The sequence below is a fragment of the Cannabis sativa genome, chromosome 4 (assembly GCF_029168945.1).
Source record: "Cannabis sativa cultivar Pink pepper isolate KNU-18-1 chromosome 4, ASM2916894v1, whole genome shotgun sequence".
NCBI lineage: Eukaryota > Viridiplantae > Streptophyta > Magnoliopsida > Rosales > Cannabaceae > Cannabis > Cannabis sativa.
Window position 1 is genome coordinate 13,984,989 of NC_083604.1, and position 16,428 is coordinate 14,001,416.

Here is a 16,428-nt window from a genome sequence, read left to right on the forward strand (position 1 = left end):
CTTCTCCTGGGCCTTCCGGTAGAGATAATCTTGGTACTTCTTCTCTGCCGTAGCAATAAGCTCATCCCGGAAGGCCTTCTCCGCAACCGGCGCCCTCACATTGGGGCAGGTGACCCGTGAGAGGTTGGAGTCATCCACGGATTGATGAGAAAGGATAAGTTTGGCCTTCCTACAATTCTCCGTGGTGACCAGACCCCCGACATCAAGATCGGCTTGGTCGTAGGAGGCAAAGGCTTGGGCCCTTCGAAGGAAAGCCTGAGTGGGAAGCGTCCGCTGGTAAGGTGGGATCCGCACCCACTCCGTGAGAAGCTCCGGATGGTCCACGGCCCTGAACCCGGACGAGAAGAAAAAGCGGTGGCGGTACTCCTTAACATGAGTCTGCCTATTATATGGAACCACCCCCTCGTTAGCAGGGTGGATCCGGAACCCATAAAAACCATCCTTAAGTTTGTCCCCTTTCTTGGGGACGGATACAAGTTCATAAAAATATAAAATTTCCGCCGGGCTGGGAGACCCCCAGCCACGGGCGGTATAAAAAATGAATAAGCCTGAGAGCAGGCGGTAAGCTTGAGGAATAAGTTGGTATGGCGCAAGGCCGACAAATACAAGAAAATTCACAAAGTAATCTTGGAGCGGGAGCATGGCACCGGTCATCAAATGGGTCTGACTCCAAGCCCCGAAGCCCTCATAGTTGTGGTTAGGCGTCTCCGAGTCGCGAGGAGGCCGGTGGAAGGTCCCCGAGGTGGAGGGTTTGATCCCAGCCACATTAATAATGTTCTCCAGCTGGTGAGGACAAGTCAGGGTCGATCGAAGCTCGGCCGCTTCCCAACCAGTTGCACGGGACTTGTACCCCTCCTGGGCAACGGGTCCCAGAGAAACCTCCTCCAGGGTGGCCATGTTTTTCCCTTTCTTCTTCGAAGATTTCGAGCCAGAAGCAGACATTTTATGTTCTGAGAAAAACAAAAGGAAAAAAGAAAAAACCCAGCAGTTAGGTCCCATACCAAACCCTAAATCAAGAAAAAGGGAGTGGGGGTCCCCTAACCGCTGGAAAGAGGCCCCCTCCGGACACGTGTCACCTGGGAAACTCTGGAGAGAATCCCTGAACAAGTGTCGGGTGCAGTGAAATCGCAGAAAGTGGTTTTGCAAAAAGAAAAAGAAAAGAGAAAAGCCTTCCTATGCCCTAAGCAACTGTTAAACGAAGAACACATGGCCTTCTTCAAACAAAGCTGTATGCCTACAACAGGGGCATGATAATGGCGATTCTACAACTAACACAGTAAACATAAAGCAGAACTCGAAGAACTTAAACACTCACACACCCAGAAGCCTCTAAGTACGAACCCAGAAAACGAACGAAGTAAATATAAGCATGTTATTATCTAAGGATGCAAGAAACTTACAGTAGATCGTTGAACTGGGGGTACTGAATGTGGATGAGTGAAAGTTGAGAAGAACTGGCGAAGTCAAACGCTGGAAGGCTGAAAGAAGTGTTTAAGTATTAAAGCAGTTTGTGCTACTTTGGGGAATTTTCTCTCTGGGAAATTCGAGCAGAAATGGCAAGGAATGGAAAGTAACCGAAATGAAGGAAAGGTGGTGGCTTTTATAGGCAAAAACGCATGAGGAACAGGCGTCATCACCTACCAATCGCACGGTGGGGGAGACGCACGATTCGAATTCCTGAAAATCAACGGATCAGATCAATCTACCATTAAGGCGGTGGAAACGTTTGAGTATCCGTCTGACACCATCAATGCGCCGCATCAATCATGGGGCGTGAAACGAATCGACCTCTGCAAAAGCGAATCGCTGCATTTAATGCCATTATCAGACACCTCCACGCGCCCCCAAGTCGTATCAGAAGACCGAGGAGGCGGCTGGAAACATTCCTGCAAAAAGCATATCGCTGCATTAAATGACATCATTTAATTTGCCTCCACGCGCTCGAGGCTCGAGCTAGGAAAACGAGGGGTCAACCGGAGACACTTGAACAAGCCTTGGTTTATTTTTACTAAGTAAACAAGGCTTGGGGGGTAAATGTTGCTCCAAAATTCACCAAAAATACGTGGACCAGTCGAGAGGGGACACGTGGATCAGATAACTTGGAAAGATTTGCTAAGTCTTTTTATGCCACCAGGAAGCGCTATTAGCATGGGTCCCGGAGGAGACACCCGGAGTACAAGGTACTCCAGGAAGCTAGTATAGCATGAAGGCTCTCCGGGATGTGTCAGGTCTCTCCCGAGAAATCAAGTCGCATTTAATGCTGCATGGGAGGAAGCGTGTTGGGACTGTAACACGCAATAAAGTCTGACGGCACAACCCCCGAACAAAGAAGGCGCTACAAGAATGATCATTTAAGTCTAGCGACGGCTACTCTGCGAAGAGTCACGTCAATCACAAGACAAAAAGGACATTCTCCATAAAAACCCTACAGCACCTAGGGATTTGACCATGCATCACCCATGGTATATTCATCGGAAATGCCCAACTTTATGGATACTTACAGACACATGTGTAAGAACAATTCTAGGGATTACCCCGCCAAAACACTATAAATACCCCCTCAAAGCTCATTTAATGGGGTCGAGAGTCTTGGTTGCAAAAGAGCAAGAAGAGAAAAAACTCACCAAGAACATTCTCTGTATTTAAGAGAAAAACATTCTCTCAAGTGTAGAATCTGTATTAAATACATCCATTAATAGCAGTGGCTCGTGGACTAAGGCTCATTAACGCCCCAACCACGTAAAAAGTCTTCATCTCACTTTCTTACAGCTCCTTATTATAATTATATTTTAATAGTTGCCGAAAACCTCGGTCAACAAGATGGAATTTTGTTGTTTTGAACAAAATGAGTGAAGAACTCAGGGACTGAGACCTTATATTTATAGGTGAGATACTCTATCAGTATCGGTGCTATATTAATTGTCAGGATTAGGGATGCACATTTTTCTCATGGGGATGGTGCCCCGCGGGGACCCGCCCCTAATGGTTGGGGATGCCCCGTCTAAACGGGAAACGGGGCGAGGACGAGATCAAATTTTGTCCCCGAATGTTAAACGGGGCGGGGACAGGGATGACACTCCCCGCCCCGACGGGGAGCCGTTTAATTTATTAATTATTTTTTATTAATATTTTATATCTTATAAATGTATTTGTATTTTTTTTAGTATATTAATATTATTTTTACAATTTTTGAAGTTGTGTTTTTGTATAATAATTACTGTATATTGAATAGTAAATAATATATAACATTTTATTTTTTATGTAATTTAATAATTTTATACATTTAATTTTTTCAAATAAATTTTATTTTTACAATAGGGGATTCCCCGCCCCGTCCCCGCCCTATTAGGGGATTCCCCATCCCGTTCCCGATGGGGAATAAGTGGGGATGGGGATTAAAATTCTTAACGGGGATGGGAACAGGGAGAGCACTCCCCGCGAATTCCCTGCCCCGTGTGCATCCCTAGTCAGGATATTTTGACAATTAATTTAAGAAATTTAATCAGGTAATAAATATTAAAATCTGATCATATATAGAATATTACGTAATTAATTTTGTCCATATTCAATGAATATAAAATATTCATTTATTACAAAATCAATTCTTTATTTTATTCTAAATTAGAAATATTCTGATAAGTAGGGTCGGTCCTGGGTATAGGCGAGCTAGGCCCGCGCCTAAAACCCACTTATTTTAGGAGCCTAAATAAAAAAATTATCTTTTAAAAAATATACATATTTTTTAATAATTTTTAAAAATACTATTTATCTTTATAGTAAAGACTAAAAATATTTTTTTTTACTTATAGCCCATTTAAACTCAAAGCCACCCTGCTAATAGGTAACCCTTAAAATGCAGCCTAACTGACCGACCTATACCCTATAGGTGAAGTATTCCTCGGGACATCTCCCCCATCCTCCTCATCTGGTTATTTTCTCTTACGTATATAATATCTAATTTTTTGAGACACCAGTTTTGCTGGAGATGAACTTCGAACAGAAATATAAAAATCTCAGAACGACACACGTGTCTCCCCACACAGAGCAGGCACCAGCTTTCAAAATCGCACGCCACGCGTCGTACGCACCCTCGTCCACTACTTCCAGCTCATAAACCCACGTGTCACTTAGTTTTCTTACTAGCCAAACAGATTAGCACAAAACGGAAAAAAAAAAAAAAAAAGAACGAATATCTTTCTAGTTTCTACCCTATATATGAAACAAACCCTCCCACAAATTTCTCCATTATACAATCATTGTCGTTTTCCCTCTCAGTCGATATGGATTCACAAAACCTCAAACAGCGAACTACAACCCCAACCGCCATTGACAGCGGTGATACCAAGAAACCCAATAAACGCGACACTCGGAGAAGTTCAATGGCCAAACGCGGCCTTAGGTCTCTAGCCATTGGGATTATGATCCCCGTTTCTCTAACCCTCTTGGTGATCTACTTGGTCTCCGGTAAAGGGTATCGGACTAAAACGGTGCCGTTTTGGTTCCCACCTCTTTGGGTCCTGCACTCTACTTCCGTGGCTTCCAGCTCCTTGATGGGTGTCTCAGCTTGGCTAGTTTGGGCCGAAGGTGGGTTCCACAGAAGATCAGACGTTGTTTATCATTACTGGGCTCAGCTGGGCTTAAGCCTGCTTTGGGATCTGTTTGTGTTCTGGGCTGGGCTAAGTTGGCCCGGATTGGTTTTGGTCATGGCAATGTTTGGGTCTCAGGTGGGCTGTTACAAGGCCTTTAAGGAGGTTAATCCAGTAGCTAGTCAAGTGTTAAAACCGTGTCTTGTGTGGACTGCTTTTTTAACAATACTGAATCTGAAGTTAGTGTTCCTTTGAAGTTTTACTTTAAGACACTTATGGTTCGTTACATATTGTGTTTTTTTGTATAAATAGTAAATCATACCATGTTTTTTTTTTTTTGGTTTGGATTGCAATGCATTGTAAAGAAGAAAAAAAAAAACAAATATACAGAGAGGTAATAGTAGATTTTGTTTGTTTATATTTACTCACTTGAGCTATCCCATAAGTTGTAAAATAAAGAGGAAGTGCTCTTGAAACAAAACAAGTTTTAAGCTAACGAATACGTCTCCATGCTTGATGCATAATATCATCTTCTATAAAAGGGCGTAGAGACCACATTAGGGAGTAACTTTCTAGTTCCTCTGAAGAGGATTTCAGGCTTAGAGCTGAAATAATTTTTTCCTGCACAAGTTGGATGACACTTCAGTTCTTAGCATTGAATAGTTCTACATGTAATGTTTTGCTCCCAAATGACTGAAATAATAAGAAAGAAAGTAGGTGATTAGACTAACCTGCATTGAGTATTCTTGCTTAAACATGCTGAGGATTATAGCCATGAGGACAGCCAAGTCAGTGTCTTCGAGTTTTCTAGACAATGCAATTCCCTGAAATTAAAATAATTTGTTCAGCCCCAAATCCAAAATTTGGTTCAAGCCACAAATTTATCGAGTAGGAAGGGAAATCAATACATGATAAGAAAAAAGCATGAGGAAACGATATTGGCATACATAATATAAACATATAATGGATAGAAACTGCCACTTGTCCATAAAGCGTGGAGATTTGAATGAGACATAAGAATATTAACGTTCGAAAGGTAGTTACAAATAAGAACAAAGTATTCATTAGAAAAGGATGAATGCAAGAAAATACTTGCCTCATTATCCTTGGTCGCTTCTTCTTCAGCCCCATTAGCCAAAGCCAGAGTATTATCCCAATTGGGTTGCAAGTTTCCACCAGTAGTTTCCAATACACAAATAGCATCCTTCATGAGTTCATCTAGCTGAATAAGTATGTTTTCCCCTGTTGTTTCCATTATATAAAAGATCAATACAATGTCTTAAACTAATACTTGCAAGCACACATACGAAATGAACACCAAACATCAGGGAACAGAGATACAAAAAGAGAAGTTACTACTCTTGTGCCTATCACCATCCACACTAGTTCTTTTTGATAGAGATAGTATTAAAGTAACTGTAAAGGTTAAAGAAAATGTTACCTTCACTTGTATAGCCGTGAAGCTCAACATGGAGACTATGCACTTCTGCATGCAAATTTTCGCAATATAGTCAGCCGAAGGTAGTTAGAGCAGCGATAACACAAGGACAAACAAAAAGCAGAGTAAAGATACCAAAATGGAAATGACTTCAAGAGAATTGTAGACAAATTAAGCCCCAAAAAGCACATCATGTAAAATGGAGAAATATCTGTAAGTGTTACAATTTTAATTTTTAGAAGAAAAAAGAGAGCCTGACAAAAAAAAAAAAGAAGAAGAAGAAGAAGAAAGAAGAGAGGAAAAGAAACAGAGCATGTATAATATACTAACATAAACGTGGACAAGAAATCCACACCAAAAACAAGATTATAGCAAAAAAACTCCAATCCGTGTTAAGAAAACAAGAGACTGATTGTCTTTGCTATTCTCAAATATTTTCTTGTTCGTACAAGAAGTCCTACAGCCCTTTGCAAAAAGTTGGGATTGTTTGGAATGGGAATATAAATTATTAAGTTAAGCAACCAAGAATTATAAGGACAAAAAGAGTTTTGCACTTACACTTGCTAATATTTTGAAATCCATCAAATGTTTTTACGCATCCAGCTTCAAGGTATGACTGCAACCTCTTTGTTTCATCAATATTAATTATGTTTTTAACCAACTCTGATGTCCTGCCAAATGGGGGCCGTCGAAGAAACTCTATCAAAGACGGCGTAAAAAAAAGGACTGTTACTCAAACATGGCAAAAAATTTCATCGTAAAACAAGTATCCACACATGATAGACATAATCTTACCCAGTTCTTGTTGAAAGTCTTTTAATAATCTGCTTCCAACATCCACTAGTTCCTCAAACTCTGTGATCCTACAAAGAGGTTATGTAAAAAATGTGAACAAGTTATCCAATAAGTAGTTGTTTTGTATCTCAAATACAATATTTCAGTTTTCCAAATTCAAGTAGACATGGCTGACACAAATACACGATAGCATAATTCATAACCAGCATATTTGACATATCATACTTCTTCACAATATTCCATTTTTATTTTATTTTTGGTCCTTTTGCTTAATGAATTTGCTTTAATGGCATAACTCTACCTCTTTGCAACAAATTTAATTCAAACTTTAAGTGAAAAATTATATGGTTTTTATGAGTCGTTTCCTCAAAATCTTAAAGCTTCAGCGTCCATGATTTAATTTATTTTTTTTAAAAAAAGATCATTTGAATTCTAAACAAACACCTTATGAGATTACAGCAACGATTAGGAAAGTGATGATCGTTGATTAAGATGGTGTTATACAAAATTATGCCGAATTCCCAATGAAAAATCAGCAAATTTGATAATTAAGGACAAACATGAAAATGCATGGGAATGCTGTAACAAACAAACTCCACCATTAAAGTTCAAGTCTCCCAGCAAACTTGAAAAGCACAAACATTGAGAAAATAAATATGGTTAGATCAAAGTACCTAGTCATAAAATCCTTGAAAATATTGAACAATTTGTCGTTCATTTCAGTATTCAATTTGCCCTCTGCATTTTCCATTCTGTGAAATACCACAGGCAAAAGCAACATAAGTAAGAATAAAAGAGGAGCCTAAAAACAGCAACAAAAAGTAAACCAGCTCCAATAGCATCCATAATAACACAAGCAAACAAGCCACTAGGTTGGTCTAGTGTTGAGGGGGTGAGACCCAGGTTCCAACCTGGGAATCTCTTGATCTTGAGGCTAATTAGCCACTAATGATCAAAATAATAATACAATCCAAATATAATGACAATTTTTTTAAAAAGTATCTTTCTTTGAAGCAGTTCTTCAAGTGGTATTCACAGAATTCGCACAGCCAGACATAGACCAACACATTAACAATCATCACTTTGTTGTTTGATAAAATAAATCGATGTAGAGATAATTCTTTACAATGCTCTATAAATTCACATCTTTTATTTTTTATAGTTTTAAGAAAATGCCCAACAATTCATAATCTTGGAAGCAAATATAATTGTCGCTTGATAACAAATAAATAATATTACCATTCATCATGAAAGCAACATTTGGGAAACCATATGGAGTTCTCCTAGAGAGAATTCTAACCAAGATTTCACTTTCACTTGTTACAGTCTAAGCTCACTGCATTTCTAAATTTCTGGGAACCATCCAGATTAGAACAAAATCTCATATGATTACTAACACATATTCATATTATAACGTTTCAAATGGTAATAATATACACAATTTCAAAAACATAGAACTAAATATTATTAACTAAATATGACAAACCTAATTATACTTAAAAAGAAGAAAAAAGGAAAAGAAAAGAGAACTGGATAATAGCTAAATTATATCCATGTAGAATGCCGAAGTAGAACTCTATACCAAGATAGAATCACTTGAGAAAACTCAAACAAGCAGAAAAAGTTTCAATCGTCTCTTTGAATTTAATCCTCATTAGTAGCCTCAAAACCGTAAGTACCGTACCTGTTGTGAGTGAAATAATTGATTATCCGGCCAATGAGTCAAACGGAATTCATTCCCTCAGATCTCCGACGAGGATAGCGCAGGAAGTTGATAATATTTCTAGGGTAGCACTGATCTGTTAATGAGTGAACCGAATAAAGTCCAACAGGCCCATTGTCATTGAGTGTAAGTTAAAAAATACCCTTTTAATATTTTAATATGGGAAATTATAGTAAATGGCCACAAATCATAAGAGTATGTTAGTTTATGTTCTCATTTTAAAAAAATATAGCAAATGACCCTAAATCATAAGACTATGTTAGTAAATGTCCTCATTTTAATTTTTTTTTTATTTTAGAATTAGAAGCAAATTATTTAAACATTATAGTATATCTATATTAGTTTTGTTAAAATCTTTTTTATTTATTTTTTGATTGTGGAATTCATTGAAAACAAACACCAACGGCCCAACAGCCAGAGGAACCCTGGAAGACAGGGTAGAAAAACAACCAACAACACTAACGTCCAACTACACCAGGAAAAAAACTGCAACAAGCAAGAAACAAGCTACAAACTAAGGAAAAACAGACTACTACACCTACAAAAAAACAGAAACAGACAGTCCTAGGACCGAGTATGACCATCTGCAACAATCAACTGCAGGAAATCATCAAAATTGGCCAAATCCAAAACTCCAAACATGTTGTTTCGGTTTGCCCATCGAGCCACAGAGTGGGCCACACCATTACACGAACGAGGGGTCCAGATGACCTCGTGAAGGTTGAATTTCGCCGAGAGATCGATGAACTTCTTTACCTTGTCTTGAATGTTGAAGTGCAACTTTTGGACATCAGAATCCCTGCTTTTCATTGCGCTGACTGCATTCAGCAAATCACTCTGGAAGATGACATTTCTAAAGCCGAAGTTTATGGCTGCTGCCGCACCTTCGCAGATAGCATCGACCTCCCCTGGCAGCGGGTCACTGAAGTGAGATTTGAACGTTGAGATGCCGAGGATAGTTCCATACGCGTCTCTAAATACAACTGCCCCCGTAGACTGAGATTGACCAATGGCCACATCCGAGTTACAAGCAATCCACCCTTCCGGAGGTGGATTCCACTCAGTATTAAGAGGGTCGGTGCACTCCTGAATAGAGTCCAACTCACACAGCCTACTATTTATATGGTCAATTCGCACCTTCAAGGGGATAGGTTGTTTTCCGTGAAGGATTGAATTTCTCTCCTTCCAAATACTTTCAAAGATAAGGGCAGCCCCTCCTAGGAAACGATTGAGATTCATAGCATATGGTCTGTTATCTCGCTCAATAAACCATTGCATCCACTCCTCCCAATTTGAAAGGAAAGGAATAGATGTTCTAATGTTCCAGGAACAACCAAACCATATAGCTCTAGCCAGGGTACACTCCCAAAATAGGTGGAAACTACTTTCCTCAGAGGATGAACAATTCGCACAAGTTATATCAGTGATGGGAAAAAAGGATCCAATCTTACCTTTGGTGGGAAGGCAATTGGATAAGATTCTCCACCACAGAAATTTCAATCGGTTGTGAATTTTCGCACCCCATATAATTCTCCATTTCCTGTCCAAGTTTGCATTCGAATTATGATTCGATATCAGTCTACAGGCGGACTTAATGGAGAACTGATCGTTCTGTTCCGGAAGCCAAAGCCAGGAATCGTTGGTCGAGCTTTCAGGCAGGGATATGTTGAGAATTCTTTTAGCATCATCCCTTGTGAACCATTTCCGAACTAGCTCCTCGTTCCATTGTTGGTTCGAGATAAAGTTACTTACCAAACTCACTCCTTCAGAGGCATCAAGTCGGGGCATTGGTTGTCTATTCTCGCCTGGAACCCACGGATCGAACCATATGGAGGTTGCATTCCCATTTCCAATTTTCCGACAAATTCCTTTTTGGAAGTCACCACGGATGCGAAGAATGGCCTTCCAAAGTGTTGTATCGGAGGCCTTAATCTCCATGTCAAAGAAGCCTTCGTTCTTCATATATTTGTCGTTCATAAGTTGGCTCCACAAGGATCGGTCTGAGTTCAGAATTTTCCAAGCCCACTTCATAAGGAACGCCTTGTTCATATTCTCCGTTGTTCGAAACCCCAATCCCCCATTAGTTTTTGGTTTGCAAAGACGCTCCCAGGCTATCGTGTGAAGTTTACGCTTGTCTTCTGTGTCGCCCCACCAAAAGTCTCTCAAAAGTTTGTCGATCTTGTTGGCGGTAGTTGCGGGAATAACATCAGATGAAGCCACATAATTTGCCAAACTCGAACCTACTGCCTTGATCAAACAACTCTTGCCAGCATTTGATAGAAGCTTTACTTTCCATCCTTGTATTCTTTGAATCACACGATCAACCAAATGTTTAGTATCCTCTGTCCTCTTAGTTGACCGGAATAGAGGGAGTCCCAAGTAGGTGGCCGATCGGTTCATTCTCCTCACACCCAGAATCGTTGCAATTGACTGAGCTTTTCTGGCCGAGACACCTTTGGAGAAGCAAACAGAGGACTTCAAGAAGTTGATTTTCTGACCCGAGCTATGACAATAAGATTCAAGGCAATCTAGGAGGGATCTAGCTTCACGTGCAGACGCCTCGCCAAAAAGTATGATGTCGTCAGCAAACATCAAATGTGTTATTGGAGTTCCATTTCTAGCGAGTTTGAAGCCTTTGAGCCCACCTTCATTTTCCTTTTTGATGAGAAGGTGAGAAAGGGCTTCAGCTGCCATTATGTAAAGGGATGGCGATAACGGATCCCCTTGCCGGAGTCCTCTCTCCGGACTAAATTTACCAACAACTGAGCCATTTAACAGAAGTTTGATTTCAGCTACGGAGATGCAAGCTTTGATCCAATCTATGAAAGGACTTCCGAAACCAATTTGATGAAGCACCGAAATGAGAAAATCCCAATCCAGTTTGTCGTATGCCTTTTCCAAATCTAGTTTCAAAAGCATGTATCCTCGTTTGCCTCGTCTTTTATTCATAGAATGCACCACTTCCCTTGCGATCATTGTATTTTCAGCAATGTGCCTTCCTCGAACAAATGCCGCTTGATTTGGAGATATGATCCTCGGTAGTATGTTTCTCAATCTTGTAGCAATAATCTTGGAGATTATTTTGTACGCTACATTGCAAAGCGCGATGGGTCGGTAGTCATTGATTGTGGATGGAGAGTCTTTTTTTGGGACTAGGACTAGAGAAGTGTCATTAATAAAGTGTGGGAGTTCAAGATGGGTGAAAAAATGAACCACCATCTCGGTGAGATCTTCATTTACTGTTTCCCAGTGGTGGATGTAGAAGCTTGGGGGATAGCCGTCGGGGCCAGGGGCTTTGTCCTTTCCCATATCATTAATGGCTCTCTTCACTTCATCTTCACTTGGAATTTCATTCAAGAAGGTGTTGTCTTGATCAGTCTAGACTTTCTGAAACAGAGCTGGACTCAACTGAACGGGGCTTGGGTGGTCTTTTGTGAATGTCTCCTTAAATCGGTTAAGAAAGCAGCGAGCAATTTTGTCCTGATCTCGTATCCAGTCGCCATCCGAATTTTCTTTGATACATTGGATATAGTTCCTTCTACGCCTTATAACCGTCGAAGCCATAAAAAACTTAGAGCACATGTCCCCTTCTTTTAGCCATTGAACTCTAGATTTTTGCCTCCAATGGATTTCTTCCCTAAGGAGAGCTTCTGAGAGCTGTTGTTTTGCATTTTTGAGGTCAGCCACATTGGTTATGTTCTTTTCTGCCTCTTCGAGTTGGGACTTAGCCTTGTGAACTTGCTGAGATAAGTGTTTAAATTGCGTCTTATTCCAACTCAAGAGCTTTCGACTAGTGGCTTTCCCTTTCTTGTGAAAGTTAATCATGGGATTGGGGTGCCTTCTATGTTTCCAAGCTTCCTTCACCACCCAAAAACTCTGAGGGTCGCGCGCCCACATATTTTCATACTTGAACTGCCGTCCCTTGCAATTGGCACCTCCCATTGTATCGAGCAGCAGGGGCCTGTGGTCCGACTTAGAGGCAGCGAGGTGGTTGATGATCGCTTGAGGGAATAGGATTCTCCATTCCGAAGAGGCAAGCCCACGATCAAGTCTAGCTCTTTTCATGGCTACCCCTACTGACGGGTTTGTACTCCCTTTAACCCAAGTGAAGGCCAGGCCTAGGAAACCCAAGTCAATCAATCCCGCTCTATCCACCATACGCCTGAAGTCGAACGAGTATCTAGACACACTCCCGTGGTAATGAAAGCATTCACTATCCTTCAGAGTTCCATTCATGTCCCCTAAGAAGAGGATCAGATGAGTAGTTTTGAGGGCATAGTCACCCATCTTAAACCAAAAGAGCTCTTTATCCACACTATTGGGAGGCCCGTAGGTGCCCACTAAGATCCATGGAATTCCCGGGGGGTCCGAGGAAATCTCTCCAATGATCGAGTATCTAGAAGAGACTTGAATATTGCAGCTAACCCCTTTCATCCAACACATGCCTAATCCTCCCGAGAGTCCCACCGAAGGCACATAGTGCGAGTCAATGAAATGAAGCTTAGAACAAACTCTATTGAATTTCTCAGGTGGCAACCGAATTTCAGAAAGGACCAATAAGTCGGGTTGATGATGGCGCACAAGATGCGCCAATTGCCGAACTGTCGCGGTATTCCCGAGCCCACGACAGTTCCATGCTAGGATTTTCATGGCGTCCTCGGAGACTTTTCTGGGCAAGTCTCCATAGCCCCAAAGTGAAAATCCTGATGGTGAATCCTCTTAGTCTCTTGTCTGTCTTCATCAACCTCCGTAATTGTGACACCGCTGTTCGGTTTTGCCTTTTGCTTCTTTTCAATAATAACAAAATGATTATCCAAATTTACCTTGAGGTCAAATGTTCGATCGTGCCATTGAGTACCAGATGTTGTTTTCCTTCCCGTTGAGCCCTTAGCCTTTCTTCCACCTTTGAACGACTTTGGTGTGGCAGCTAGAGGGGGTTGAGTTTTGGGGGGTCTTCCTCTTCGTATATGGGTTGATGTAAATTTTTTATTTTAAAGTTATGTAAATTTTTTTAATTTTTTATGAGTTGTTTTGGGTTGTTAGTATATAGATTTTGTTGTATGGTATATTTCTATTTTGTTGTATGGTAAATTATTATTCTTAGATGATATTTATTTTTTATTATGATATGTATAATAGTGGTATATAATTTTATTAGCATAATAAAAATATTTTAATGTATGTATATAATTTTATTGCCATACTACATATATTTAATTATTATTTTATATTTTTTGATTGTGTGATTATTTATTTTAAATAATATTTAATTAGTTTTTATTTTATTATATACAATGGTCATGGTATATATATTTTAATTGTGGTATATAATTTAGTTAGTATAGTATACATATATATATGTATTAGTAATTTATATTTTTATTATTATTATTATTTGTATATATATTTTGGTGTATGGTATATGTATTTGTTATACGGTATATATTTTTTTAAATAATATTTAAGTTTTATTTTCTATTGTACTTTTGTTGACATGATATATAATTTTATTAGCATCCTATATATTTTTATTTTTATTGTTGTTATTATTATATATATTTTTATTGTAAGGTATATATTTTATGTTATGTGGTATATAAGTTTTATTGTATAGTATATCATTTTATTTTAGATAATGCATGTTTAGTTTTTATTTTAGTATACATAAAGGTGATATATAATTTTGTTAATATATATGATATATATAATTTTTTTTAATAATATTATATTATTTTGTTTTATTTTTTATTGTATGGTATATGATTTTTGTTGTCTATAATATATTATTTATTTAATATGATATTTAGTTTCTATTTTATTATATATAAATTTTTTTGTATGTATTCATATTTTAATGGTGGTATATATAATTTTGTTAGCATGATATATATATATTTTTTAAGTATTAATTTAGTGTTGACCGAGATTTTCGGCAACTATTAAAATATGATTAGTAAAGAGCTGTAAGAAAGCGAGATGAGGATTTTTTACGTGGTTGGGGCGTTAATGAGCCTTAGTCCACGAGTCTTTGTTATTAATGGATGTGTTTAATACAGATTCCACTCTTGAGAGAATGTTTTTCTCATAAATACAGAGAATGTTCTTGGTGAGTATTTTCTCTTCTTGCTCTTATGCAACCCAAGATTCTCGACCCCATTAAATGAGCTTTGAGGGGGTATTTATAGTGTTTTGGTGGGGTGATCCCTAGGATTGTTCTTACACACGTATCTGCAAATATCCATAAAGTTGGGCATTTCCAACGAATATACCATGGGTGATGCATGGTCAAATCCCTAGGTGCTGTAGGGTTTTCATGAGGAATGTCCTTTTTGCCTTGTGATTGACGTGACTCTTCGCAGAGTAGCCGTCGCTAGACTTGAATGATCATTACTGTAGCGCTGCTGTTTGGGGGTTGTGCCGTCAGACTTTATTGCGTGTTACAGTCCCAACACGTTTCCTCCCATGCGGCATTAAATGCGACTTGATTGTTCAGGAGCGGCCTGACACATCCCGGAGAGGCTTCATGCTATGCGAGCTTCCGGGAGCACCTTACACTCCGGGTGCCTCCTCCGGGACCTATTCCCAGGGTGCTTCCTTATGGCATACAAAGACTTATCAAATATTTACAAGTTATCTGATCCACGTGTCCCTTTTCGACTGGTCCACGTATATTGGGCGAATTCAGGGGCAACATTTACCCCCCAAGCCTTGTTTACTTGGGAAAATAAACCAAGGCTTGCTTAAGTGCCTCCGGTTGACTCCTTGTTTCCCTGGCTCAAGCCCAGAGCGCGTGAGGGCACATTTAATGATGGTATTTAATGCAGCGATTCGCTTTTTTACAGGGACGTCTCCGGCCGCCTCCTTGGTTTCTCGACGCGAGCTTGGGGCGCGTGAAAGTGTGCCTAATGTTGGCATTAAATGCAGCGATTCGTTTTTTGCAGAGGTCGATTCGTTTCACGCCCTTTGATTGATGCGGCGCATTAATGATGTCAGACGGATACTCAAACGTTTCCACCGCCTTTATGGCAGCTTGATCTGATCCGTTGATTTTCGGGAATTCGAATCGTGCATCTCCCCCACCGTATGATTGGTAGGTGGTGACGCCTGTTCCTCATGCACTTTTGCCTATAAAAGCCACCATCTTTCCTTCAGTTTGGTTACTTTCCATTCCTTGCCATTTTTGCTCGAATTTCCTAGAGAGAAAAATCTTCAAAACATCACGAACCATCTTAGCACTTAGACATTTCTTCCAGTTTTCCAGTGTCTGTTTTCACCAGTTCTTCTCAACTTTACTCGACCACATTCAGGACCCTCAGTTCAACAACTTACTGTAAGTCTTTTGCATCCTTTGATTATGACATGCTTTTACTTGCTTTGTTTGTTTCTCTGGGTTCGTATTCTGAGATTTCTGGGTATGCGAGTGTTGAGGTTCGTCAAGTGTTCTGTTTTGTGTCTACTGCTTTAGTTGTAGGATCGCCATTATCACACCTTCGTTATAATCGTACAGCTTTGTTGAAGAGAGCCACGTGTTCTTCGTTCAACAGTTGCTTAGGGCATAGAATGGGGTTTTTTTTTTTTTAAACTACTTTCTGCGATTTCACTGCACCCGACACTTGTTCAGGGAATCTTTCTAGGGTTTCCCATGTGACACGTGTTCGGAGGGGGCCTCTTTCCAGCAGTTAGGGGACCCCCACTCCCTTTTTCTTGACTTAGGGTTTGGTATGGGACCTAACTGCTGGAATTTTCTTTTTCTCTTTTTGTCTTTCGTAGAACACAAAATGTCTGCTTCTGGTTCAAAATCTTCGAAGAAGAGTAGAAAAGACATGGCCACGTTGGAGGAGGTTTCCCTGGGGCCTGTTGCCCAGGAGGGGTACAAATCCCGTGCG

General features: G+C 39.8%; 4 protein-coding genes across 4 annotated transcripts; 1 reads left to right on the forward strand and 3 right to left on the reverse strand.

Moving 5' to 3' along the window:
- The first annotated feature begins 4,134 nt into the window (after positions 1–4,134).
- On the forward strand, positions 4,135–4,872 carry LOC115712709 (translocator protein homolog). The gene has a single exon (XM_030641045.2). The coding sequence runs from the start codon at positions 4,281–4,283 to the stop codon at positions 4,839–4,841; it is 561 nt and encodes a 186-aa protein (XP_030496905.1). The 5' UTR covers positions 4,135–4,280; the 3' UTR covers positions 4,842–4,872.
- A 103-nt stretch (positions 4,873–4,975) lies between these two features.
- Positions 4,976–8,666, reverse strand: LOC115712708 (uncharacterized). Its single transcript, XM_030641044.2, has 8 exons — positions 8,504–8,666; positions 7,494–7,571; positions 6,820–6,887; positions 6,583–6,723; positions 6,028–6,069; positions 5,683–5,828; positions 5,318–5,410; positions 4,976–5,207 (listed from the first exon to the last, which is right to left on the reverse strand). The coding sequence occupies exons 2-8, from the start codon at positions 7,568–7,570 to the stop codon at positions 5,079–5,081; spliced, it is 696 nt and encodes a 231-aa protein (XP_030496904.1). The 5' UTR covers position 7,571; positions 8,504–8,666; the 3' UTR covers positions 4,976–5,078.
- Positions 8,667–9,106: 440 nt separating this feature from the next.
- Positions 9,107–11,851, reverse strand: LOC133036798 (uncharacterized). Its single transcript, XM_061113541.1, has one exon. The coding sequence runs from the start codon at positions 11,849–11,851 to the stop codon at positions 9,107–9,109; it is 2,745 nt and encodes a 914-aa protein (XP_060969524.1).
- Positions 11,852–11,920: 69 nt separating this feature from the next.
- LOC133036799 (uncharacterized) lies at positions 11,921–13,192 on the reverse strand. The gene has a single exon (XM_061113542.1). The coding sequence runs from the start codon at positions 13,190–13,192 to the stop codon at positions 11,921–11,923; it is 1,272 nt and encodes a 423-aa protein (XP_060969525.1).
- Between the last annotated feature and the right edge of the window lie 3,236 nt (positions 13,193–16,428).